The following is a 27,460-nucleotide window of genomic DNA, read 5'->3' as shown; positions in this document are numbered from 1 at the left end:
GCCTGAATGCCTGGGCTCAGCGTAGGGAGAAACACTGGGTCGTAATAGAAAATGTCAGGAGCTATAAGAGTGAGAAGTGACCCGAAACACTGGCTTCAGATGGATTTAACCAGCAAGAGGAGAGAGGTGGTAGTAGTTAGTTTCTAAGACCTTTGAAGGGAAGTTGTACAATCATTTCTAACTATAATTTCTTTGTGGACTTATTTCAACTAATAAGTCAGTTTATGTTCTGATAAAAGGGAGAAAAAATAATTCACCATGGCCCTTATGTTAGCTTACAAAAGAAAAAATGAACTTGAATAAATTCCTAGAAAGGGAATTGTGAAATTAAATATATGTAACTGTCCTTAATAAGGGAATGAGCTAGGCTTTGCTTTCTTGAGGTTACTTCCAGAAGAGGTGAGGAAAACTCATACAGGTGGATAGCAGTTTAAATTTGTATCATCTCTTCCCCATGTCCACCCCATTGCCCACCCCCCCCCCGGTTTTGTTTTTGGGAAACACCTGGCTGTGCTCAGGGATTACTCCTTTTTCTGTCTCTACTCATGGATCAGCCCTGGAGGTACTTGGAGGGCCATATGGGGTGCCAGGGATTGAATCTGGGTAAGCCACATGCAAGACAAGCGCCTTACCAGCTGTACTTTTCTCTAGTTCTCACTGAGTTCTTTAAATCATTTAATGTTAATAATTTTAATTATGTGATTTTTGTCCTTTAAATCATATTTAATATATTTGGAATAATGCTGTTGAGACAGGATTAGTTTCATTACTTCTTTTTTCTAAATACCAAACAAAACCAAACCAGATAGCCTTAGTCCTATCACTGTCTTTGGAATAATTTGCTTTTCTTTAATACACTTGAAATGCTAGTTTTATTTTCTCTTGTTTAAAAGTTTAAAAGAGGTGGTCTCGTCTGGTTCCAGAACAGTCTGGGTTTATGATCAATCTAAGGATGTGTCATTCTTCCTCCTCAGAACATGGAGTACTTGGCACTCATTCCACTGTTCTGAACTCTCTATCTGGGCAACATAAATTGGAGGCTCTTAATACATTTCGGTGGCTTTAGCACTGTAGCACTGTCCTCCCATTGTTCATCGATTTGCTTGAGCGGGCCCAGTAATGTCTCCATTGTGAGACTCGGTTGTTACTGTGTTTGGCATATCGAATACGTCATGGGGAGCTTCCCAGGCTTTGCCGTGCGGGCGAGATACTCTCAGTAGCTTGCCAGGCTATCCAAGAGGGTTGGAGGAATCGTAGAGGAATTGAACCCGGCGCGGCCGGACGGCCACACGCAAGGCAAATGCCCTACCACTGTCTACTCCTCCAGCCCTCTGCAGCTTTACTATATTAATTTTCTATGTGTGCTGTTGACCAGAAACAAGTGATCAGGGATAATAAATTATAGGCCTCTTCCAACATTTGTTATAAAAAAGAAATGGGTTACCTTATGAAGACTTGGAAATGACTGATCTTTGAAAGTATTAGCTGATGATGTATTCTCCCTTGCTTAAAGTACTCATACATTCTCTCATTCTCTTGAACTTTTTGTCTGTTATGTATGCATTATATTCAAATATAATATCTCTTAGTAATATGATTAAAGGGAGTGTTTCTTAACCTTTTTCTGACTATGACCCCCTTCAAACTTTATTTCCTTCCTGTGCACCTCTCCCCATCCTACACATCAGCCCCCTACTCTTGTACTGTGCCCTCCACCTTTTTGCACTTTTGATTGTGGTGGCCATATGGCCCCTGTTTGAAAAAATGCTAATTTGGCTGTCTTCACCTGGGCAACTCAAGGGGGTGGGTTGTTTCCCTTCCCACTCCAGGAGAACCCCAGCTGCCAAAAATCTCCAGAACCCAACCGCAGCCACACTCAAGGCCGCTCCCATAGACTTGTACAAGCCTCACCTATGAGGGGACATGCAGAAAAACCCAGGTATGCAGGACCGGTGACTGAGATCTCCAAGCTTACTCAAAACGGAACTGGGCTTCCGACCCCCAGCTCCCCTGTTTTCCAGTAGCTTGGCAGTCTTGACCATAAATTGCTTCCAGCGCCATATAATCTCACCAACGGCAAAGATTCAAGGGCTATGAAATAAAGATCCCGGAAGAGAGCGACACAGAATGTCCTGGAGCATGGGGCCACATTTGCGGTCACACAACTTCTTATACCCTAACCCACTGATGTACCAAAAGTCACACACATTTGTTTGGGTTTAACATACATGCTTATTATCTCTTACAAGGGCTTAAACAGCTCCAGGATGAAATACAACAATCTTCACACACTTTCCTCTTATTGCAGTGGGAAGATGCATGGTGCTGGGATTGGTGTTTGAATATTATCTGTAATGAACTATTGTGAACAACTTTATAAAAATAAAATTAAATTAAAAAAAGAAAAAAAATGCTGATTTAAGCCACTCAGCTAAAATTGAAAGTTAGAGTTATATCAAGTCACTAAAATGAAATGTATGTTATAGTGTTTGTCTTTAGAACAGTTCTAAGAATGAAGTTTTTAGTGGCTGACAATACTGGATAAGTGGGGGCTCATGTATCCAGTTATTGGATGCCCGCATTCTCTCACTAACCTTAACAAAGTATGATCATCAAACTTTAATTTTTCACAAATGAAAAGAACATCCCCAAGGTAATAACAAGCTACCAATCTACTTCATACCCACAATTCTCAGTATCTCACTTCCTGACCACTACATCTTAGCTTCCACTTCATCTTTACATTTGATCTAGCACTTTGAGGTCAACAATTTTTTAACTGTATAGAAACAAGACCTTCCCACCTGCCTCAGCAAAGTCAAAGAGCCCGGGCTCTGCTCTTAATTATCCTGAGAATCTTGCACATTGCTTTGACTCCCTAACCCTTCTCTTTTCTGTCAAAAGTGTTTTGTGAAAAGCTTTACCTGTTCAACTCCAGCATCTAAAAACCACAGGCTCCGACAGATTTCACTTTACTGTCCACATGCTGTCATAGTCCATATACTTTCCTAGGAAATTACTCCCAACTTTCCCCTCTCCTCTCTGTCTTCACAACCCCTACATTTGTGTCATCTCACAAATGAGCCCACATATGCTGCCATCCCTTCTATTCCCAGCAATGGGTTACTGCAGAAACTTACTCTGAGAAGAAATACTCTGGTGTAACCCCATACACTCCAGCAACTTTCTCCACTTCTTGGCTCCCACACCCCTTCAAATCAAATACCAAAGAAGAGCTGCCTCTTCCTGTCGTATCTAGATATGCTCTCTTCCCAACCTTCCCAGACAGGTTTATTCTTACTACCTCACCAAAGCGTTATTTTTCATTATTACTATTTACCACCTATAGTCAAAAGCACTGTATCACTGTCATCCTTTTGTTTATTGACTTACTCGAGAGGGTGCCAGTAACATCTCCATTTGTCCTAGTCCTGAGATTTTAGCAGCCTCTCCTTACTCGTCTTTCTCAATGCTGCCGTATTGGAGGCTCTTTCAGGGTCAGGGCAATGAGACCCATTATTGTTATTATTTTTGGCATATTAAAATATATATATCTATTTCCCTCTGTGATTTGTTGCCTACTGTCTGAACCCCATCAAATTTGGTGTGGTAATTATGAAAAATGGGTAGGGAGTGTCTTATGATGTGTCTAGGAATATGTTCACTCCTGTATGAGGCTTGGCCCGAGCATGTGGAAAGCAGCCTGGAGTGTGATGGCAGTTGAATAGTGGATGTTGGTCCCTTGGGTGGAGAGGGCTCTCACCCGCCCCCCTCTGGGACGCCCTGAGTGAAAACAGCCTGGCGCAGAGTCTGGTGGCATGGTTATGGGAGCCTCGTTTTGTGCTCCCTTCTGGGAGAAGCAGCCGTGAGTTCACGGAATAGTCAAAAGCACCACTGTAAATTGCTGAGATTATTAAAGACTGTGTTGGTTTGGTGCTTAAGGGTTACTTCTGGCAGTGCAGTAAGTAAGTAAAAGTACTTCCCGGTGATCGTCGATTTGCTCGAGCGGGCCCAGTAACGTCTCCATTGTTGTTACTGTGTCTGGCATATCGAATACTCTCGGTAGCTTGCTGGGCTCTCCGAGAGGGGCGGAGGAATCGAACTCGGGTCGGCCATGTTGGCCGCTTGTAAGGCGAACGCCCTATCCGCTGTGCTATTGCTCCAGCCCGGGCAGGGCTTAAGCCGCGCCAGACGAGGGACGGACATTCCACGTGAATGGGACTGCTCTTCTGGTTCTGCCAGCGGGCCTCTCGCTTCTCCCCCACCTCGTGGTGGGGCGGGGCGTTCAGGGGTGCGGACCCCGGCCCGATCCCGTTCTTGCCGCTGGCAGTGCAGTAGTTCAGGGAATTAAGGGTTGCTGGAGATCTAAGCGGGGTCGACCATATGCAAATGCCTCACCCCCATCCTATCTCCCCAGGTCCTACTAAGGACTGTTTAAACTGATCAGATTACTTAAAGGATATTCTAAGTGGTCCTTCTGCTTCTGCTCTTGTTGCCTGTCTGCTCTGCTCAGCACTCAGATGAAATGCTTTCATGGCTCTTACATTGGCTTCCATCAGGCCCACCACCAATGACCAAATGGTGGTCTAGAAGGGCCAATCTCCTATTGCTTGTAATTCTTTCAGCCCTACAGACTTCTTTGCTGCTTTTTACACGCACAAATCTCATTCCAATCACTGTCCATGCAACTTCTGGTTTTACCTCCCTTTTGCCATTTACTTCAGATGTTCTCTTCTAAGTCCACCATATGTTCTGCTCTCTCACTCAACTTTCTTCCAAACACCCATATCACAAAGGAACCCCTGGCTCTATCAAAAAACAGTATTCTGCTGTAATTTGTTCCTGCTACCTTCCTTGAGGAACTTAATAAAGGTCTTGGCTAGATAATACAGCATTTATATCTATTTATGTATTTTCCATGAAAACCTAAACTTCTTAAAGGTAGAGTTTGCTAGAATAGTTTCTGTATACAGAAGGTACTCAATATATATTGCTGGCTGAATGTATCATATATATACATTTTCAAAATGTTCAAATAATTATGAGACTTATTATCTGTCAAAATTAAAAATGTTAGTAGGAAATTAATTTGAGGAAGTCTAAAAGTAAAAATGCAATGCCAAAATCAGTTATTACAATAGGCTGAAGGGCTTTAGAGGCAGTAGAGGGGTTTAGGCACTTGCCTTGCACAAGGCTTATCCAGTTTGGTCCCCAGCACTGCATAAGGTCCTCTGAGTAGCAGCAGGAGTGATCCCAGAGCACAGGGACAAGAGTGAGCCCTGAGTGCTGCTGAGTGTAGCCAAAACAACAAAATCAGAAAAAAGAATTTCATAAAAAGTTTAAAGCCTTGGGGCTGAGAAGATTGTAGAGGAGATAAGGTCCTTGCCTTGCATTTAACCAGTTTGATCCCTGGCACTACACAAGATCCCCTAAGATGAACTATGAGTCACAGCTGAGTCTAGAGCCAGTAATGAGAATTGCTAAGTGTGGCCTTAACCCCCAAAGGGTTGACATAGTGGCATGAAGAAATTCTACAAATGAATTAAGTATGGAAAAAAATAAGGGCACCAACAATAGTAAATAATTCCAATTTTCTAAGAATCTAAGTGCCTCTCCATGTCCACAATTTACACTTTCAGAAAACAAACTTTATATGAAATTTATAAGAAAACATACTAATTTGTCACAGTTTAACTCTAGTGTGATTAAATCATTAAGAGGGAAATATTCACTTTTTCATAATTTTTTTATTTCATAAACCTAATACCTTTATAATAAAAATTTAGATCTTTGAAACACAACAAATTAAGAGATTTGAATGATTAATGATGTTTGTTGATGGTGTCCATGGGTCCTAGTAGGAGATGCAGAATAAAAATGAACTTATGGGGGAAATAAATGAGGATGCTTCTTGCTTTTTGTCATGAAGGCACAGAGCAAAGCTTATAGGGAAAGGTTTAAGCAAGTTTCATGAGCGTATATTTTATTGAGTCCCTACCATGAAAAAAGTGATATACTTAACGACAAGATACATGCACTTCCTCTCTCAGAACAAAACTGGAAGGTAGTCTCCCACGACAAGTCTAGATCTAGAAAAACAAGGCTGAGAGCACCTGACCGTTCACCCATCAAGTTTAGATCAGAAGCAAGAGAGCCAGAGTTCAGATCTATCAAGCCACCGCTCAGAGAAATGAGTTTGCACACCTGGGCTGAGAGGGAGAAGAGAACTTCTGGAGCTGAACGCTTCCTAGAGGCTGCAACTCCAGCAAGCCACAACCCCGTGGAGAATCCTGACAAATTGCCCTGGGAAGAGGCATGCGGAGTGGAGGGTTGGGATCTGCAAAGGGTAGAGTGTTGGGATCTGCGGGCGAGGGCGCAGGGAAGGGAGGTGCCTGTCGGGCACTTTGGAAGCCGCAGGTCAAGGTCAGGGAACCCCTACAGCTCCGGAGCAGCCAAAGCATCTTCCCTCTTTCCCTTCACACCGGCTAGACAGAACGACGCAAAATGACCCTGGCATCCTGATTTCTTTTTCCACCCAAGAAGACAGTGAACACCTTGCTGAAAAGAAAGCTGGGCAGAGAGAGTGTCAGGTAAGAGCTGCTACTTGGGGGGTGGGAGGGTCCCCTGCATGCCAGGACTCCTGGGAACATGCAGAACCTGAATGTCTAAATGCACAATGCAACGTCTCTGAGCAGAGAAGAGAACAGGTGCAAAGAGGTATAAAATTCAACCAAATACAAGCACGAGTAACTGAGGGAACTGGCATCTGATAGTCCCTTTCCGATTTCTGACGTCAGTCCGTTCCCGCACAGGCAGAAGGGCCTTGTGGACTGTCCTCGGGTCCAGAACACGGAGCCGACAGCGGGACCGAGGACAGAGCGGCCGGGCTCAGAGAAACGCGGAAAAGCAAGCGACGAGGGACACCCCGTGACTCACAGGAGGGACAAACTGCCAGTTGTCCTGCCTTTGTTTCGGTGGCAGGACGTTCAGTTGCATCGACAGTGAAAAACGATTTTTCAACCGGAAGCCTTCGGGATTGGCTTGGCTTTGCCACTGGGATCTGATCAGTATTCCCGAGAATTCATTAGCTTTTGAAGGAAACGCTCAAGTGAAAGAAGCCAATACGGGCAGCTGGGATTAACATTGCAACCAAATTTCTCAAGCACAGTTACTGTTTCATAAAATGGCACCTCCTTTCCCCCAGCTATCTGGGGGTGGGCTGGGGGGTCACCGAAACGAACCATCTGGACACCTTCTAGTTCACCTCCACCTAACCAAGCCAAGAGGATGCGGCTCTGTGTGGAGTGAATTTACATAATTTGCTGTGGGCTTTAAGAAGTGGCAGTATTTTTCCCAGCCTTGGCTGGAGGAGAGCCAAGATATGAGTGCAAATCCCTTAAAAACGACCTCCCTGTAAATACCCCTTGGGCCGACATGATCCCGCCCAGAGAGCAGCATTTTATTGCATCCTTTGTTTCAGCTTTCCCATTTTAGGGAGAATTGATAGTGATACTAAGAATAAACACTTTGCCAGTCAGTCTGTGGCTAGGTTTTTTTTGTTTGTTTTTTTAAGGAGCTGGGGAGTCTTGTGTCCAGGAATAATATTTTTATTGAAACTCAGCAGTGTTTCACAGAGCGAGGGCAGCTCTGGTCAAGAAAGGAATTCCTTTCCCCATGTTCAATTCTTCTCCCATGACTAAAGCGAGTGAGGGAGTATCTAAGTCCTGTGTAAATCCTACAGTAGTTTCTCAGTTACTTGAGATAAGGATTAACCTTTACTAACCCCCTGAAAAGTCTTGTTTTAAAATGTGAAGACCATATGTTCATTTCAAAAACTCCCAAACATTTCCTTTTTTTTTGTATTTCTGAAGAAGTAATGTGACATCTCAACTCTTTCCCCAAGCATAAAATTCTCTCAAAGACTTTGAGGCAATTTTGTTCAGTTTCTTATTTCACTAACCCTGTAAAAGCATTGAACTTGTTACACGGGACCAAAAAAGTCTGGAGTGACTCCATTATTAAGATATTTTAAATAATTATTTTACTAGTTAAATGTCATGGAAGAGTAATTCAATTATAGGGCTGATTAGAGAGAAAAAGCAATGCTGAAACCACAGTGGCCTTTTGATTATAGTAAATCTAAAAATATTAAAGGCAACACATAATTAAGCACTGTAGATAATATATTAGAGAATCTGTAGTAAAGGAAAGCAGTAAAGGAAAAAAAGTCTAAGTTTATTCTTATTTCTCTCCATGTTCTAACCTAACCTACATGCGGTTATGAGAAATATTTCCTACTTCCAATAGATTCCAGTTCAAAACTGAGATCAACTTTCATTCTACTGGGAAATAACCTGCAAGGAAATTTCATACTGCTGGTAAAAATGAGATCTGTTATTGGAGATTTAAAACTGTTGTGGAGTCTCACAAATCCTAAGCCACAGAATTTTTTAAACTTTGGCCATCATTTTGAATGACACCAAAAATTGTCTGAAGATGAACTGAGGAAGAATTCAGTGTTTTAAAAAATATATATACTCCCCTCAACATTCTCATAGAGCCTGAAGGCTCCCAGGGAAAAAATAGATAAGGAAATACCTCTTTGCAAAGACTTTTTTCTTTTCTTTTTTTGCTTTTTGGGTCACATCCAGCGATGCTCAGGGGTAACTCCTGGCTGTGCACTCAGAAATTACTCCTGGCAGTGCTCAGGGGACCCATATGGGATGCCAGGAATCAAACTCAGATCCATTCTCATGGAGCCTGAGGCCTCCCAAGGAAAAAAATAGGTTGTAAGGAAATACCTCTTTGCAAAGACTCTTTTTTTTTGGTTCACACCCAGCGATGCTCAGGCATTACTCCTGGCAGCACTCAGAAATTACTGCTGGTAGTGACCATATGGGATGCTGGGAATCGAACCCAGGTCAGTCATGTGCAAGGCAGATGCCCTACCTGCTGTGCTATCACTCCAGCCTTTGCAAAAACTTCTTGGGATATAGGCAAGTTGACCATTTCTAGGGTAAGATCATCTGTGAATTTTTAAAGTCAGTTTTCTTCAAATTTCTCCCACCTAGCTTAACATGTGATTTCTAGAAATGTTTGCTATTTAAGCAAAATGAAAATGTTTACTAAAGGCCAGTGAGATTCAGCAATGTACGTAACAAAACCTGTGTGTGTGTGTGTGTGTGTGTGTGTGTGTGTGTGTGTGTGTGCATCTTCCTGGCTTCTTGTTTTGTTTTCAGAATGAACATCATTCTGGGATGTAAAAATAACCTTGAAAATACAGATAAAGGGTTTCTCTGCCTTCCATAGGAGTGTCGTGTTTCCATGGTGATGAAACCGGCTCTTGATATCCAATTAACCAAGGTAATTCTGGGTTTCCTGCTTCCTCATTCCATGAAACAAGGAGACAAGCAGAAGGAAAGGGGAAACCAATCGTCTGCCTGATAGCTGGGTACAAAATTGCCAGGAGCTCAAATTCTGGTCTCAAGATTTTTCTATGATTCATCAATGCCAAGTATTTAGGGAAATGACACACTTCCATTATTCATTATTTTGTGAAAGTGGCATTCTGCTCTCAACAATACCTTCAATTTTATTAAACATGAGTAATTTAATAAAAAGGAAAAACATTCCCTTGCATAGCAGCCGTTTCCTTTTCCATATACATGAACTGCACAAAACTTACCTCCCTTCCCTGGTTCTCACCTACTCACTGGTTCCTGGATTGGCTCCTCAAAATAACCCTCTAGTTGTTTCTTACAGAAATGTCTGAATTACAGTGCAGTTCTCAAACCGCCACCTCAGCAAAACCTTTCCCAGTGGGTCCTTGTTCCTTCTGTGTAAGCTTGTCTGGACGTAGGGCGAGACTGTGCTTCACTTAACCACATCAACGCTTAGCATGTAATAATTTAATAAGCATGTAAAAAAGTCTAAATGTGGTTCCCAAATTTGACCGCACATCAGAATCACGCAGAGTCCTGGGCCTCACTCTTGAACTATGGATCAGAGTCTCTGAGTGTGGACTCCTAAAATGAATAGACTTTACCAATCTTTTTAGTTATCTTTATTCTGTCACTGTCACTGCCCTCCCGTTGTTCATCGATTTGCTTCAGTGGGCCCAGTAACGTCTCCATCGGAGACTTTGTTGTTACTGTGTCTGGCATATCGAATACGTCACGGGGAGCTTGCCAGGCTCTGCCGTGCGGGTGAGATACTCTTGGTAGCTTGCCGGGCTCTCCGAGAGGGGCGGAGGAATCGAACTCGGGTTGGCCATGTTGGCTGCGTGCAAGGTAAACGCCCTACCGCTGTGCTAGACACTGCAGACTCGAAGTCAGTGGTGCATGGTGTTCATTTGCTCCCATCTTCTCTTCCATGGCCCTTTCAGACTTGCACCCATTTATGAGCATGGGATGTTTTCAAGTAGGATTCAGTCAGGCATTGCAACACATCCACTACAGTTGATACAAATTAAATGTTTACTCTTTGCCAGGCACTGTTCTAAGGGTGTTCACCCCAGGAGCCTCATTTTATCTTCACAACAAACCTCAGAGGCAAGTACTGTTCTTCCTAGTTTTAGGGATGAGAACTCAGATGCAAAAGTCTCCCATTTGTGGGGGTATGGTGACGCCAGCAGGTCAATTTATACCTGTGAGGCGAGTGCATCAGCAGCCTAATAGCACTGTCAGGCTTTCAGATACCCCAAAATTGCTGCTGTGCCTTTGGCCAGACCCCAAAAACTTGGGACAAAGTTTACCAAGAAAGTAAACCTGCCAAAAGTTAGGTATGTGGGAGACACACCACAAACCATCTCCGGCTCAGCTATATATAATTGGAGGCAAGGCCTCTCTGGTTCCTGATAGAACTGCTTAATGACCATTATCCCAGAGACTCAGAAATGAATCTCGAAACCCAAAAGCTTTTGGCAGAAATGCATCCTGTTCCTGCAGTAGGTTACTGGTGCTGGGCCACTCCAGGTGGGAATAGGTTTCGTGCTTGGCCTGTTCCCCTTGGCGGCCCGGTGACCACCATCCTCCAGAAGCCACTGGACAGTCAGGTTTGGGCCTGCGGTGACGAGACACACGGAGCCTCACCAGATAGGGGTGGAGCCAGCCCTTTCCTCCCCATCCCAGCGAGACCCCAAGTCGCCGCCTACAAATGGCCTTTCTGGTTCCTGATCAAGCTAATTAACGGCCATGATCCCAGAGACTCAGAAACGAATCTCGAAACCCAGCGCCTTATGGCAGAAATGCATATGGACTGCATACAAGGTGGCTGCCGCCTCAGAGCTTCTTGGAAAACCAGGTATGAGCCGGCGGTGACGGGGCAACTGCAGTCTCATAGGAAGGGAGGGGGGCGGCACTGGCTCGTCCTTCACACCCTACAAGGTCACAAGTTGCCCCCAATGAGTGGCTCTCCAGCACGGCCATGGCTCCAGAGGCAAAAGGACTTAGTCCAGAGCCCGGCAGCTTGCATCAGAAAAGTGAATGACCATGCATTAAACTACGGCGCCATGCTTCCTTGGGAGGGAAAGGGTGTTGCTCCCTTCCGTCTCCCCCTCCGCCCAGCAGCAAGGTGGCTGCTGCCTTAGAGCTTATAAGAAAGGCAGGTATGATCCGGCATTGATGGGGCAACTGCAGTCTCATGGGAAGGGGGGGGGGGGCGGTACTGGCTCGTCCTTCACGCCCTACCAAGGTCACGAGTTGCCCCCAGGAGTGGCTCTCCAGCACAGCCATAACACTAGACACACAGAAACCAATCTCATAATTATCTGGCTCTTTGCTGAAATCCAAAATCACGCAGTCGCTATTGTGGCCACAAGATATTACATGATTCTCATAATCAGCTATAGAAAAAAGGTATTTCACAATGCCTTTTCAGCAATTCTCATTATGGGGGGGAATTCTAAACAATAATGGTGCATCTTTTGTCAAAATAATATAATCAATGTAGAGAATAGTTAAGTGGAAATCATCTGCCTCACAGGCACCGGGAAGGGTGGGAGGGGGGTATATTGGGGTTCTCTGTGGTGAAACATGAGTACTGGTGAAGGGAGAGGTATTTGATCATTGTGTGACCGAAACTTAAACCTGAAAGCTTAATAACTTTTCCCACAGGAATTCAATAAATAAATATAAAAAAATAAAATTATGAAAAAAAAGATAAAGTTCATGCCCAATTCAGCTAATCAGTAGCTGAATAAATAGCAGTACTCCTACATTTAATAAAAGTCTCCCATTAGTCTAAGAATGAGATGAGTTATCTTGTAATATTCTATGTAATATTTCATATTTTTTACTTTCATAGCATTTACAGTAGTTACTGAAATCTTGTTTACCTCTCTCTTCCACGAGAATATAAGTTTCTAGACATACAAGGTTAAAAAAAAAACTATGCCGTACATATATTTGTATCTCCCAATATTTAGGACAATTCTTTTCAGTTATTGAACAAATAGATGCCTGACTGTTGAACCGTTCAATACAATGCGGTTTCTTTATAAGTGCCAAAAATTGTCATTTCTCCATGGTAGATCATCTAATTTGTGTTTTTGAAAATAAACAGTGAGGAGCAGGAATTATGTATAAGCAGATTAATAATCTAAGGATAAAACTACAATTATTGACAAATATCAACTTTCAATCTTCCCTCTCTTTTCAAATGGGCCCAAAGTACAACAATGTTGCCTGCTTCCTTTTTCAGTTCAGACCCTTGCCCTGCTCTTGGCTCCATATCCACCCAGATTCCCACCAAGTATCTGTGCATCCATCCATCCGCCCCATGAACAAGGTGGCAGACACGGAGGGTACAGTAGTCAATTAGGCTGAGTACCAATATTTAAAGAAATATCTAACAAAAAAAATCAAAAACTCCTTAAGTGTTTGTTACTGTTCTTATCCCCTATTTGAACAGAGGAAGAGTCTTTTATGCAATTAATGTACATTAAATTTTTCTAGACAAACTCTTTAGATCTTTCACACTGAAAATAACTGTGCTATCTCATGAACAATCTCTTTTACAAAGAAAAATTCTGCCCACTTTCTTCAGACTGAGACATACTAACTTGGAATTTAATTTTTCAGGTACTAAAAATGAAGTTCAACTACAAGAGCCTGAAGTTGGGTACATGAAGCTCAGGATCATGGAACGCACCTTTGGCAATGGTTCTGTCACCCTCAATACCCAGGTTGAGGTTACAATCTAGATGGAATACATTTGATCACTGACATCAATGAGTATGAGATGAACAATCAGATTGCAATACAATACTATTGCAAACAATAGTAATATTAAGTGTATATATTTAAAAACTCCAATTGCTATACAGACACTGCAGACAATAGTATTGCAAACAACAGTAATCTTTATTAAGTGTATATATCTTATAAATTCCAACTGCTATACAGACACTGCAGACTCGGAAGTCAGTGGCGCATGGTGTTCATTTGCTCCCATCTGCTCTTCCACGGCCCTTCCACGCACCCATTTATGAGCATGGGATTATGCCATATCTTACTCCTTAGTAGAGTAAGATAATCACATATGCCTTGATGTAAATAGGGTCCGTAGGAAGACCAACAGGGTCACCTATTTAAAAGGGACCAACCAGAGGTTTTGATGATCTGGCCCCTCATTACCTCCACAATATCCCAATCTTTTCAAAGGAGAAAAGGGGATCCAAGGCATCGAGTAAACAGGATGGATGGCTTGTGTTCTATCACTCCTCTATTTCATTCCCAGCGACAGGCTCTCTATCAAGGTCCATGGTGTGGATCAAGGAAGCCCCAATCAAAACTTTACTACAGAGGATCATCTCAGGATCCAAAATACCTCGAAGGTTTCTCTTACAATGCCAAGTCAATTCTTCTAATGACATGAGTACAAAGAAGTAAACACACATTTGAAATAATAAGCACAGAATCTTAGTTGGAAACTCCTTGTTTCTTTATAATAAAGTTTGTTGAAGACCTACAGGCTCCATTTGCATGGTATCCCCAAAGAAAGTTAACATAATTTAACATGAAAATTAGGCTTTGTCTGAAGTAATTTTAAACTTCTCAAAAATCTAGTAAATGTAAATTCTCTAAAAAAATACAATTAAAAGAGAGAATACATATAAATGAGATATAGTTAGCATTTTCAGTCAAAATTAAATATATTAACAATAAAACTCTGTGCATGTGAACACTTCAGTGAAATATGAAACAAAATATTTTTCTCCCTTTATTTTCAACAGTTGTTTATAATACCCATAGGGTGGAGGAGATGAAAAAAATTGCTAGTGTATAAGTAAATGTTCAGGAAAAAATTACCTCTTAGATATCCTTTCACTCAAGGTATTGTGAAATGCAAAAACAAACGCAATTAACAAATTTTATTAATTTGTCATCAAGTGATCATCACAAACTAAGTTATCTTAGTGTTACGCTGAATAACAATGGAATTCTGTAAAATGTTGAATCTGGGGGGGAAAAAAAACACCTAAAATTAAGTGACAGCAATTCACAATTATACTAAAACTTAAAGAATTAAAATGCATGATGCCAGAATTATCAATGTTCCTCCCCAATCTCATCACTTTGTCAAGTATAGTATATTTTTATAGTGATATTCCTTATAGCAAACAGTTTCATAAGCTGGAATAACTTTTGAGCAGAGTCTGTATCTAGCCATTAGTTCTTATTTCTTTGTGGCGGGGGCAGACCATTGGATGTATGAAAACAAGCGAAAGCTGTGTGGCTAATGTTCCCAATCTTTATCTTTCTACCTGCAGAAACTTTCAACCCGTTTACAGAAACCATATATTGCAGACTCTTACAATACTGAATCTCTGGATGTAGTTTTCAGAATCATTCTTTATTCCATTCTTCCTGTAATTTCAAACTGTTCCCTATAGGTGGTCTAGAGTGTGAGTTTCAAACATGTGCTATTAATATGCCCAAAACTGTGGCTGCAAAAAGAAAAAAAAGCATTACTTGAATTCTAGTGTATTTTACTCATAATATTACAAATATAATTTCTGTGTTCAAACGTGATATAAAATAATTTGCAAAACTATCTCCTTGATGCCTGCAGATGAATACACCTACAGGTTTTAAGGAATGTAATATTTACTGATGTTAAAACTGCTTTATTAAAACAATTTTACCACAGGGCTATAACCAATGGATAATAGTACAGAGATGTTTATAACTAGTTTATTAATAAACATCTCGAAAGGGTGGAAATTGTACTCCTAAAGTCTCCATTGAGAAATAAGACAAAACAACATATAGTGAGTACATCTCAATCTGGAACTGGGCAGGCTGCTGGTGAAAGAACAGGTTTCCAAGTAGTGTGACTACTGCCATCTAGGAGTCAGTTATGTGGTCTACTGGGGGGAATGATGGTGGAAGGGGACATGGAACCATAGGAGCAGAGACCCTAGTGGGAAGGAAGGGGCCCAAGAGAATATCAGGTTTCCCATCTAGACACTGAAGATTAGCCCAGCTGAGTCAAGACCAGAGACACTGATCTGGGATCTCTAGATTCTGCTCCTATGATAGAGGAAATGAGAAACTGGACAGGACCAGAGTTCAACCTAAGATACTTTCTGTTCCTAACATCAACAACAAACTGCAAGTCAGAGACACCTGCCAGCTGGAATAAAAGTGTCCCATCCGATCCAAGACCCCAGAATACTTACCAGACAATTGGGATGTGCTGTGCATGTCTGGCCCAACACAGAATTGCAGTGCTGAGGAAGAAACTTTGAGGTTCTGGGCATGGCTGATGGAAAATGAATAGACATGTTCTGATTTGTTACTGCAGCTGCATCGTAAGAAGGGATGCCTTTAGAATAGGAACTGACAGAATGGAAGGAACTGAGAGACAGAGCTGGGCTGGGGATGAGTGTTTTAGACATATCTCCAACAGAAGTCTCTGCAGTGGAGCTGGACTGAGCTTTAACAAAAAAAAAAAAAAAAAAAGAAAACATCTGTCAGCATACACAAATCTGCAACCGAGCTACTAAATGCACGTGCAATCAATGGCTCTCTACTCCATCCCCTCCTACTATGAACTTACACTCATACTGCTGGAAAACAAAGCACAGTTTTCTGCAGTGTTCTTATTACTCTGCAGGCTGGGAGTGGATAGATCTTATACCATGAGAAGACAGAGTATTTAGAGGAGTATCAGATCTCTGTGCAGCTGGCATGGGTGGTTTGTTGTGTTGCTTTCTTGGGTCATACCCAGAGATGTTCAGGGCGACTCCTGACTCTGTACTCGGAATTACTCCTGGTGGTGCTTGGGGGACCATATAGGATGCCAGGGATCCAACCTGAATCAACCGCATGCAAGGCTAATCCCTACGCGCTGTACTATTGCTCTGGCCCTGGGCACGTGTATTTTTGATCATAATTAAAACAGGGATCAGCCTGACAAAGCAAGAAATATTATAAAAAAGGTTTTTCAGTCACAATAAGGTTAGCTGATCAATAAAGTGCCTCATATTATTACACATCTACACTCTGCAGAATAACCAGAAAATTTTTAAATATATAATCTTTATATATTTTTTTCTTTTTTTATAATTTATTTATTTATTGAATCACTGTGGGAAAAGTTACAGAGCTTTCGGGTTTAGGTCTCAGTCATGTAGATACCAAACACATTTCCCTTTACCAATACTCATTTTTAACCCCGAACCCCAATAGACCCCCACCTCCCACCCCTCCCAATTCTTGTGAGGCAGATGAGTTCTAGTTAATACTCTATCTACTTTGACTAGATAGATTATTTCGATAGAAGATGCACAATTATTGTTTAGAGTTTAGGACCCACCCACCCCCCCCCAATCAGACATGCTGAAACAGCGTTGTGAAATGATTTGCTTTCTACAACGTGGTTTAAGAATAAAATGATGTCGCGCGGCCGCTATCGCGGCCGCGCGGTTTTGAATTTCTGCTATTTTCCTTATTGACCCTGGAAGAATTTCTATTAAAAGTTAGCTAGTTAAGAGATTGGTTTCTGTGCCCTGGAGTCGTGGCCGTGCCGGAGAGCCGCTCGTGGGGGGCAGCTGGCGACCTCGGTGGGGCGTGGGGGACGGCCCACAAAGCCCCCCTTCCCATGAGGTCCCCGCCGCTCCCCTGAGCCCGGCTCAAGCCTGCTTTCCACAAGGCTCCCGTGCGGCCGCCATCTTTCTTTCCAGAGAGGAGCGGGCGGGCTGGTCAACGCCCTTCCCCCTCCGGGCAGGCTTGGTGGCGCGGATCAACACAAGTCCATTTGCTTTTCTGCTCCAAGCGGCTGGTTCTCTGTGCTAAGTCCTTGTGCCTCCGGGGCCGTGGCCGTGCCGGAGAGCCGCTCGTGGGGGGCAGCTGGCGACCTCGGTGGGGCGTGGGGGACGGCCCACAAAGCCCCCCTTCCCATGAGGTCCCCGCCGCTCCCCCGAGCCCGGCTCAAGCCTGCTTTCCACAAGGCTCCCGTGCGACCAGCCCGCCCGCTCCTCTCTGGAAAGAAAGATGGCGGCCGCACGGGAGCCTTGTGGAAAGCAGGCTTGAGCCGGGCTCGGGGGAGCGGCGGGGACCTCATGGGAAGGGGGGCTTTGTGGGCCGTCCCCCACGCCCCACCGAGGTCGCCAGCTGCCCCCCACGAGCGGCTCTCCGGCACGGCCACGGCCCCGGAGGCACAAGGACTTAGCACAGAGAACCAGCCGCTTGGAGCAGAAAAGCAAATGGACTTGTATATAATCTTTATAAATATGAATATTTATAATGTAATCTCAAATAACACAGCAAATTCTTTCTGTACATTAGTAAGAATGAAAACATCATTTGTTCCTTTGTGGTAGGGCCCATACCCAGCAGTGCCCAGTGGCCATTCCTTGCTTTGTGCTCAGCGTGACTGCTGGCCAGTGCTCAGGTGACCATATGTGGTGCAAGACTGGGAAACCAACCAGGACCAAGGTGAAGGAGCTGCTTAGAAGGCAAGTGCTTGCCTTACGAACTAGCCCAAACATAGCACAAGTATTACCCTACTTAAATATATCCCTATTATTTGTGAAAAATATTTTCACAAATGCACAGTGCACAGCAATTTATAAAAAAAAAAAAAGAAATGGGAAGGCAATACAATGACATCGTAACAAGGACTGCTTCGTACAGGCTGACTTCAGCACAGAAACCTGGGGGCTGTTTAACTTCTCCAGTCTTCAATTTACTAATATAGGTGATGAAAGTGTAATATCCAACACATGATTTGAACTGCTCCAGTCTTTCAAACACAATACAGCAACATACATTAGAAGAATTCACATTCTCTAACTTACTTGTTGCATACTTCAAGTATCTGACCCCCCAAAAAATCCAAAAAATAAAGTGAAAAATATCTATTACTACAGAATCACTCTTTCTACAAAACTGGAAATACAGAGACTGGCAAAGAAAACAATTCTATAAAATATCTGACACACTACTGACAACAGTGAAATGATGGTATGGCAGCTGCTCAGTAAAAATTGAAAGTCACTGTCACTGTCCTCCTGCTGTTCATCGATTTGCTCGAGCGGGCCCAGTGACGTCTCCATTGTCACAATCGTTACTCTGTTTGGCATATCGAATACGTCACGGGGAGCTTGCCAGGCTTTGCCATGCAGGCGAGATCCTCTCGGTAGCTTGCCGGGCTCTCTGAGAGCGCCGGAGGAATCGAACTCGGGTTGGCCATATTGGCCACTTGCAAGGCAAACGTGCTACTCGCTGTGCTATTGCTCCAGCCCTGAGATAAAATGCAGGAGGCAAACTTGGCTGTCCAATATAATTCTACTACTGTAGCAAAGCACACACACACAAAAGCCTGAAGACAACATATAAAAACTGAAGTTGTCATTTTAGCTGAATTAATAACAGACTAATACTGCTTTTCAAGTACAAACAAAAGTGTCTATGAATAAAGTGAAAATAAGTGTTTGGACCTCCAAGGCATCCTTCGGTCTGCAGAGGCTCTGTGGTCCTCAGAAACCCGTGTCTCCCCAAGAACAATCCCTTTAGGTGCTGCAATACCAAGAGAGACAGGGGCAGCGTCCTGAATTCACTACCATGAAGAGAGATCACAGTTTCTGCAGAACGTAAATGGCGAGAATGCACAAGCATTGCATTTAAAATGAGCAATATGGACAGGCAGATATATACCTGTAGCTGGGTTTCCATCTAATTTCATCTGGGTGGAGCTGGTCAACCCCCATGACATACAGTCACAGCTAACTGAGGATATTAACCACGATGGCTACTTTTCCTCCTATCCATCCGAAGCCAGAAGAAACATTTAAACTGATGTATGAAAACGTCCCAAGGCTGTGTTTGTTTTATGAGCAAGAAGGCCAAACTCTTTTTGCACTTCTTCCATTTTAACTTCAGAATGCCTTCCTCGGTAACTTCACACATGCCCACAGCTTCCACTATAAATCCACGACATACCTGGCATCTCTCAAAATACTGCAGTAACTGTAGTATGCTTTAGGACTCTAGATTGAAAACTTCCCTAAGAATATGAACTGTGTCTCATTTGTTATGTGTCCTCATCTTTGCAGCAAGGGCACTTAAGCTGAGAACTCAAGAACGAGCTGGAAGTTAAGCGGGACCATCTTGAGAAAGTGCTGGGCTGAGAGTAGAAGTCCCCCAAGAAGTCAGCAGAGGGAGAGGGAGGTGACCTGTCGTGTAGCATCCAGCATATCGGTCAGCAACCCCCAGCGGGTTTCTCGGCACAGTGGCCTTAGGAAATACTGGGAGTACATACTGGGAGCTCATCCTTTTTACTGTTTGCATCTTCTATTTCTAGAAGTTCTAGGGCACGCTTAGACATTAACATGAGTAATAAAAACGCTTCACACTGGGTGAACACTGGCTTTACAATGAAGTCGTATGATGAAGGTTTCCTTTCAGTTTTGGGGCTTGGGTGCCAGGAATTGACTGAACCCAGGTAGTCACACATTCGCAGCAGGTGCATCCCCATGCACCACATGGTTAACCCCATAAATCTTTCTTGATAACCTATGTGTGGTACTAGAAATACAGTAATGAACAGGCAAAAAAAAAATAAGAGTTCACAGGCTAGTTGATGGGTGATAACATTTGCAAATAAAGAATGATAGATGGTAATAAGTGCTGTGAAGAAAAATACAGAAGAAAGGGAAAGTTTGTGCCGCTGGGAAGGAATATGCAGTCTTAATTGGGTGGCTAAAACTTGATGAGTCTTTTTAAAAATTTTTTATTAGTGAAACACCATGAGGTACAGTTGTAGACTTACACAAATTTTTGTGCTTGGGTTTCAGTGATACAATGATCCAGTACCCATCCCTCCACCAGGGCCCATTCTCCATCATTTACATTTTTTTCTAAATTTTTGTTAGTGAAACACCATGAGGTACAGTTGTAGACTTACAAATTTTTGTGCTTGGGTTTCAGTTATACAATGATTGAGTACCCATCCCTCCACCAGTGCCCATTCTCCATCATTTACATTTTTTAAAAAATTTTTTTAGTGAAACACCATGAGGTACAGTTGTAGATTTACAGATTTTTGTGTTTTCAGTTATACAATGATCAAACACCCATCCCTCCACCAGTGCCCATTTTCCATCATCACGGGTCCCAGTATCCCTCCCCCCCAACCCCCCCCATCTCACCCTGCCTCTTTGGCATTTTAAACAAATTTTAAAATTTTATTTTCATAAAGTTGTTCAGAAACTTGATGAGTCTTGAGCAAAAACATGATGAAAGCAAAGAGACTGATCTGTGAAGTGCTCTGAGCACAGTACTGAGTCAACATGAATATTCCCCTTCCCTTCAGATCCTCTCCATACAATAAAGTCACCAGTATGCTTCCTGTCCATAAGGAGAGCCTCTGGTAATGTAGACCAATTCGGAGTCCACTTTGACTTGGGGCTCTGTGCTCAGGGATCACGCCTGGTGGGCTCATGGGACCATATGGGGTACTGGGAATCAAACTCAGGTCTGCTGTGGGCAATGTAAACCTCCGCGCAAGCCCCCACTTTTAGGGATAAACTATTTCAATGCCTATGGCCACTTGAGAATGTCCAGCTGATGGCACCAGGGCTCCGGGAGCTATGTCGCAGCAGTGCTCTCTCGCTGGGCACAGGAGCCGGGGGGGGGGGGGGGGCAGAGGGAGGGGGGCACTGGCACATGGGCCCAGACACACGACACAGCATGTGCAGTGGGGTGCTCACCTCTCACATCTTCCTCCAAGGGGTCCCCTGAGGCAGGAGCAGAGAATTTGTTCAAGCAATTCTCAGCCAGGAATCTGACCCCTCTCGCAGGCGACGGAGAGCTTGTCAACACACTGTCCTCTCTTAAGAGGAAAGAAAAAAATGCACATTTCTCAAGGACGATAATACGAGCACTGTGGGATTCAACTGGTCTTCTACCATTCAAGCTTTAAAAATGAACAGGGCTGAAATTGCATTCTTTAAGTATATGGTTGCTCAAAATGACAGACTAAGTGATGATGGAAGGAAATTCATGATTATTCTTTAGGACTGATTGCTTTTCTGTTCTAAGTCTATCTTTGCTTATATAGTCTAATAAATTGAGATAAGGGTACATTTCTGTGGCATGTTCTAATTTAATGATTTCCTTAAGAATGCTGAACTGAAACAGGCTGGAATGCTGTAGGGCTTGTGACCTCATGATGGAAATTGCTAGAGTCCTCTGTGCCCCCATGGATGGCCACAATCTAGTCAGCACCAGAAAAAGCCCCATTTGAAGATCCTCCAAAACCACAAAAGAAAAGACGATCAATGAAAGAAGGATCATGGGGCCTGAGGACATTACCTTTTTATTACTATATAAAATGATGCATACTGGCAGAGGGAAGCAGCTCACCGGTTCTCTAACAAATACCAATGTTTTTCGTATGTGGTCTGGAGCCTGTCTACACATCCAGAACAGACTGGGAAGAAGCAGCGGCTGACTTCTGTCCGTACCTTCGTGCCACAATCCTGCTGGCCAGAGAGCGCTGCCCGGGAGCCTGCTGTTTCTTACAGAACCTTAGACTGCTCTGAAGCGCTTCTGTAATCTTAGAAACAGAAGATCTAGCTATAATTTGCTTTAATCTTTGCGAACACACATAGAGTTCCAAGACAAAAAGTAGCAATGAGAAATGTAGCTTTAAAGTGTGTTTCTTAAGAGTGGCCGAGATTAGAACCAGGAATTTTGCTCCATGGCTTGGAGGCCAGCCACACATGCTAGGGGAAAAGGGAGGTCAGACAGAAAGGGAGCACCAAATAAAGGGTGTTGGGAGGATCCTCCCAGGATGGAAGAAGCATGCTGAAAGTAGACTATAGACCAAACATGATTGCCACCCATTGCCTCTTTTGCAAACCACAACACCCAAAAGCAGAGAGAGAACAAAAGGGAATGCCCTGCCACAGAGGCAGGGTTGGGTAGGGAAAGATGGGGGAGTGGGAGGGATACTGGGATCATTGGTGGTGGAGAATGGGCGCTGGTGGAGGGATGGGTACTCGATCATTATATAACTGAAACCCAAGCACAAAAATTTGTAAGTCTACAACTGTACCTCATGGTGTTTCACTAATAAAAAATAAATAAATAATAAAAATACTATAAACAACTACGTGAGCATTCTAATGTCTTTTCAATAAGTACATCAAAATACTGATATCTAATGACGAATTTAATATGTTTAAATTTATTAAAAATTGTCAAAGTATTTCCCACAGAAAGTACACTATTATATATTCACACTAAAATATTTTTATGTTACACTTTATCATGTGTTAGTAATAATCCTTGTGTTTTATTTTTTTATGCTAAATAAGAACTTCTCATTTTTGTTGAAGAACACCAGGTAGCTAAGTTCCTGATGACAATGTTTGAAATTGAGTCTCTAGAAAATGGGAACTTTATGATCTTAGTAATACACCTTCCTGATTTATTTTCTTCCTTTCTTAGGCTTGTGTCAAATAAAATATAGTCACTAAAAGAAAAAAAAATTATCCTCAATGTCCACATTAACAGCAAAACTAAATAAGTAGCTTATTTAGGGGGCTTGAAATGTTAAAAAAAAATCTTACCCAATCTTTTACTTACTAAATATTAAACTTAGCAATCAAATACAGGTTTGCCTGATTCTAAAGTCTTTTCTCTTGACAATATGTTCTCCTAAAGTACTTGCAAACAGCTTTTATCCCTGTTAGTAAGATGAACGTTAAACAGCCTTCCATATAATTTTTTTTCTTGCTTAGTGAAAAAAAAAATAAAGTGTGTTTGATAAGGATAAAATCCAGGGGCACAAGGGTTCCATACCTGCTCCATGAGGGCTGGAGGGGTTTTGTCCCGGACGTACTTTACATACTCAACTGTTGCCTCCAGGATGGACGCCATGTCATTTTTTCTCCCTTTTACATATGGCAACAGATTGCGCAGCTGTTCATAGCAATACTTGATACGTTCTCTGAGAAGAAAATTTTCATAAGGAACAACCAGTTTCATCTGATGTCCTGTACCATCCTGGGTTTATGTAGAAACCCCCCCCCACACACACACACACACACTCCATCTAGTCACCTCCTTAGAGGAAGGTGGGGTCCCCCAAAGTTTGTACCTCCCAGTGTCTGGAAGCAGTTTCCTGGTGTGTCTGCACACAGTGCAGCCAAGGACAGTGCTGACAGCCCTACGTCACTGTCCCCAGGCCTGTCCAGGGTGCAGGATACAGCTATGGCAGAGAGCAAAGATCCCAGCAGCCTGCAGACACAGCTTCAGCTGAGAGGATCAGGCACACGCTTGAGCACGCTCTCTCACTCTCTCTCTCTCTCTCTCTCTCTCTCTTCCTTGCTCGCTCTTTCTTGCTTTCTCTCTCTCCCCCTCTCTTCCTTCTCCTGTCTCTCATGTATCTCTCAGTATATATAAATATGTATACATTTTGGATAATGTATATAAGAGAATACAAGCAAGTATGTTAAAACCAAAAACAACATTATCCATCCCTCTCGGAGAGCCCGGCAAACTACTGAGAGTAAACACACGGCAGAGCCTGGCAAGCTCCCCGTGGCATATTCGACATGTCCAAAACAGTAACAACATGGGTCTCACTCCCCTAACCCTGAAAGAGCCTCCAATATGGCAGTGTTGGGAAAGACGGGTAAAGAGAGGCTTCTAAAATCTCAGGGCCGGGATGAATGGAGACATTACCTGCACCTGCTCGAGCAAATCAATGAACAATGGAATGACAGTGGTACAGTGATACATTTTGGACACTGGTGCTCAAGAGGTTGGAGAATGCAGTTCTACTCAGAGCCTCCAGCGCTGGGGATTACGCAGAATGCCTAGCAGGCAAAGAGCAGTCAGGATATTCATCATGACCTGAATCCTTTTTCCAATAACTGACTAGTGAGCATCTTGGCATACATGGGCACCCATAATTGTGCGTTCTGAATCACAGGAAACCCAGAGACTGCCTCTTTACATGAGATAGGTATGGGTAGGAAAAAAGAAACCAAACAATGTCCTGCCTACTTTCAGGGAAAAACAGCAACTTAAAGTCTTTTATAATTTTAATGGAAACACATAGGAAATATATAAATATATATTGATCTAAGCCTTTGGTTTAGCTAAGCCTTCATTTACCTTTGTGGGTCTTTAATAAACATGACTGAGCACCTGTCTTGTGCTGAAAACTGTCTTGGCATATAGAAGTTCACAGCATTCTGCAAATACTAGTTACTAATCTCTTCAAGTCCCATATTGGTAAAGGAATAAAATGATGATTAAAAGTTTGCTATATGCCACTAAGTAACTGAACTATTCAAAGTAGAGTTATCAATGGGATGTGTGGAACTCTGGAGATTCTGTTGAGATGTCTCATAGACTATTGTGGGGAAAAGAAATGGAAGAAATAAACTCTAAGTATAAAGGGCTTTGAAGCTTTTCCCACCTTTTGAAATACTTCTTCCAAGGATATAAAAATATATCCAGTTCATTAGTTAGATATAAAAACAATCTAAACACAGAGTGGATACTTTACTATACATAGCTCAGAATAATATATCATGTCCTAGTAGAAATGAGCTAGTATCAACTCTTATGGAAAAAAAAGCGTAATATTTTTCTAGGATATAACTACAATTTTATCAATCATTACACGAAGTAAAAGTAAATTTTAAAAAATTATTTATATTTTTTATTGATGGTTACTGCTGATGGTTGAGCTAAGGATATTATTTCCATTGCTAATTTTCTATTTTTTCCAAATATCTCTTGCTAACAGTCACATTTATAATGATATATCACATTAAACCTTTTCCAATGTTAATTAGAAAAATGTCAAAAAGAACACTGAACAATGTAGAAAAGTCCTTAATTTCCTCTGGGGGAATGGGGACGGAATTTGGGTTAAACTCAGCACGCTCAGGGGGACTGTGCAATGCTGGGAATCGAATCTGGACCTTTAGCTTGCAAAGTGTCACTCTAGCCTGCTGAGGTATCTCTCCAGCCCAAGAACTCTAAATTCTTAAACAATGAAAGAACAACTACATAGGAACACCCATATATTTACAACCTAGAGTCCTTCGCAAACATTAATGGTATTTGTCCCAGATGATCATCCCACTGGTCATGACAGAATGAATATCCTTACTTTGTTCCAGATCTTTTCAAGGCACTGATAGCTACAATTTCATCTTTAAATGTGTCGGATACATGTTTTTCCCAGATGTTCTTATCTAATTTGCTGGAAGGTTGCATTTTATACTGCCTAATAATTTTTCAGATTTGTTCATTACAAGTGAACGTTAAAGATGTTTGACCTCTTTATTTGATGTAGTGTAGAAAATAATATTCATTTATCAAGCAATGAATTTCTAGATTAAACTGGTAAGGCTGTGATGCATTATATCTTTATACATTACTTGATTCAATTTACTATCTCTTCAGTCCATCTCTTATATTTAAATGCTTACAAGAATCCGAGATAACAATTCCTCTTTTGTTTTTACGATATTCTTAAAATATTTTCAGTCTCTGGCCTATCTGCTCCTCTTCTTCTATTCATCCCAGACCACACTGTTTGCTGTCTTCTTAGGATGAGCCCGGGTGGCACTGACTTCCAGGTCTTTCAATGTTTTTGATATAACCACTTAAAGCCACATTATTTCCCCTAGGATTTGCTTTAGTTGCCTCTCACATTTTTAAATACTCCATTTCATAACCACTCAGTTTGAAACATTTTCTATTGTTTTTGTGTATTATTTTTACCTATGAATTACTTAGAAATGTGTATTTTAATTTCAAAATGTCTTATTTTTCTTTCATATCTAATTTTGCTGGTTTCTAATTTAATTCTGTTGGATTAAAAAAGATATTCCTTTTGAATACGACTTTTAAATATACTGAAACATATCGCATCATCTAGCATGCAACTTAAGTGAACACGCACTGTACCCTGGTTAAAAAAAAAAAGAGTATTATTCTGAAGTATTATTCTATAAATACCTTCAAAATCAAGGTGGTGATTAGTGTTCACATCTATATCTGACTGATTTCTGGGTGCCTTTCTGTTTCATCAGATGCTGCAAGAGGAATGCTAACTCTTTAACATTGCAGATATTTTTAATTGTGTGAGACTTAATTTGGTCCTTTTGCTTGGAATAAATAACCACAATCTATCTGTAATTGTTTTATCATTCTGATAAGTTGACACTTTCATCATTATGAAATACTACTGATTACTTCGAGTGATACTGTCTGTTCTAAGGTCTATTTGAAAAGAAGACAGTCAATCAGGTATTCTTATACTTACTTTTCCATATATATGTACATGTAAAATTAAATATATACAGCTCTGCATTGATTTTCATTGCCATGTATTTGTATTTAAAGTTGGCCTCATATAAGCAGCAGATAACTGTCTGTTTTATTATTTTCTTTAATCATTCTGGTAATTCCCGTCTACAAATTGAATATAGTTAAAGTCCTACCATATTTGTTGTTTTGGGGCCACACATGCTGGTGCTCAAGGATTACTCCTGGCCCTGTGCTCAGGGATCACTTCTAGCAGGACTCAAGGGACCACATGCCAGGTATTGAACCCGGGTCGACCCTATGTAAGGCGAGTACCCCACCAGCTATATTATTGCTCTGGCCCAAAGTTCTACCATTTTCAAGTAATCTCCTTGATTTTTTTTGGTTTTCCCTTTCCTATTTTCTTTTAGAATAGTTTTGATTCGTGGGACCACTTTTGGCTATTTTCAGGCCTTACTCCTAGTTCTGTGCTCAGGGAGCACTTCTGGTGGGTTTGGGACATCATATGGTTGCCAGGAATCAAATACAGCCATCTATGTGCAAGGTAAAGTGCTTACCCAATGTACATTTCTCCTGAATAATTTTTAACATTTGGTTTTGTCTATTAATTCTGCCTACTGACTGGTTACAACTGTTGCCTACCTTTTATCATT

The 27,460-nt window shown here is 42.0% G+C and overlaps 1 protein-coding gene across 1 annotated transcript in view; it reads right to left on the bottom strand.

Annotated features, from left to right (window-relative positions):
• Positions 1-14,546: 14,546 nt before the first annotated feature.
• The window catches only part of SOHLH2 (spermatogenesis and oogenesis specific basic helix-loop-helix 2), a 50,120-nt gene continuing 37,206 nt past the window's right edge, over positions 14,547-27,460 (bottom strand). The window contains exons 7-11 of the mRNA XM_056109814.1: positions 23,316-23,463; positions 21,974-22,065; positions 21,218-21,339; positions 15,683-15,939; positions 14,547-14,947 (exon numbers count right to left, since the gene is read on the bottom strand). Of these exons, the coding sequence (XP_055965789.1) occupies positions 14,927-14,947; positions 15,683-15,939; positions 21,218-21,339; positions 21,974-22,065; positions 23,316-23,463 (640 nt within the window). The 3' untranslated portion in view covers positions 14,547-14,926. The remainder of the gene's footprint in view (positions 14,948-15,682; positions 15,940-21,217; positions 21,340-21,973; positions 22,066-23,315; positions 23,464-27,460) is intronic.

Source organism: Sorex fumeus, unplaced genomic scaffold (assembly GCF_029834395.1).
Source record: "Sorex fumeus unplaced genomic scaffold, SorFum_2.1 ptg000008l, whole genome shotgun sequence".
Taxonomy (NCBI): domain Eukaryota; kingdom Metazoa; phylum Chordata; class Mammalia; order Eulipotyphla; family Soricidae; genus Sorex; species Sorex fumeus.
Note: the sequence above shows the minus strand (reverse complement) of the source record. Positions and strands in the feature narration are given on the sequence as shown.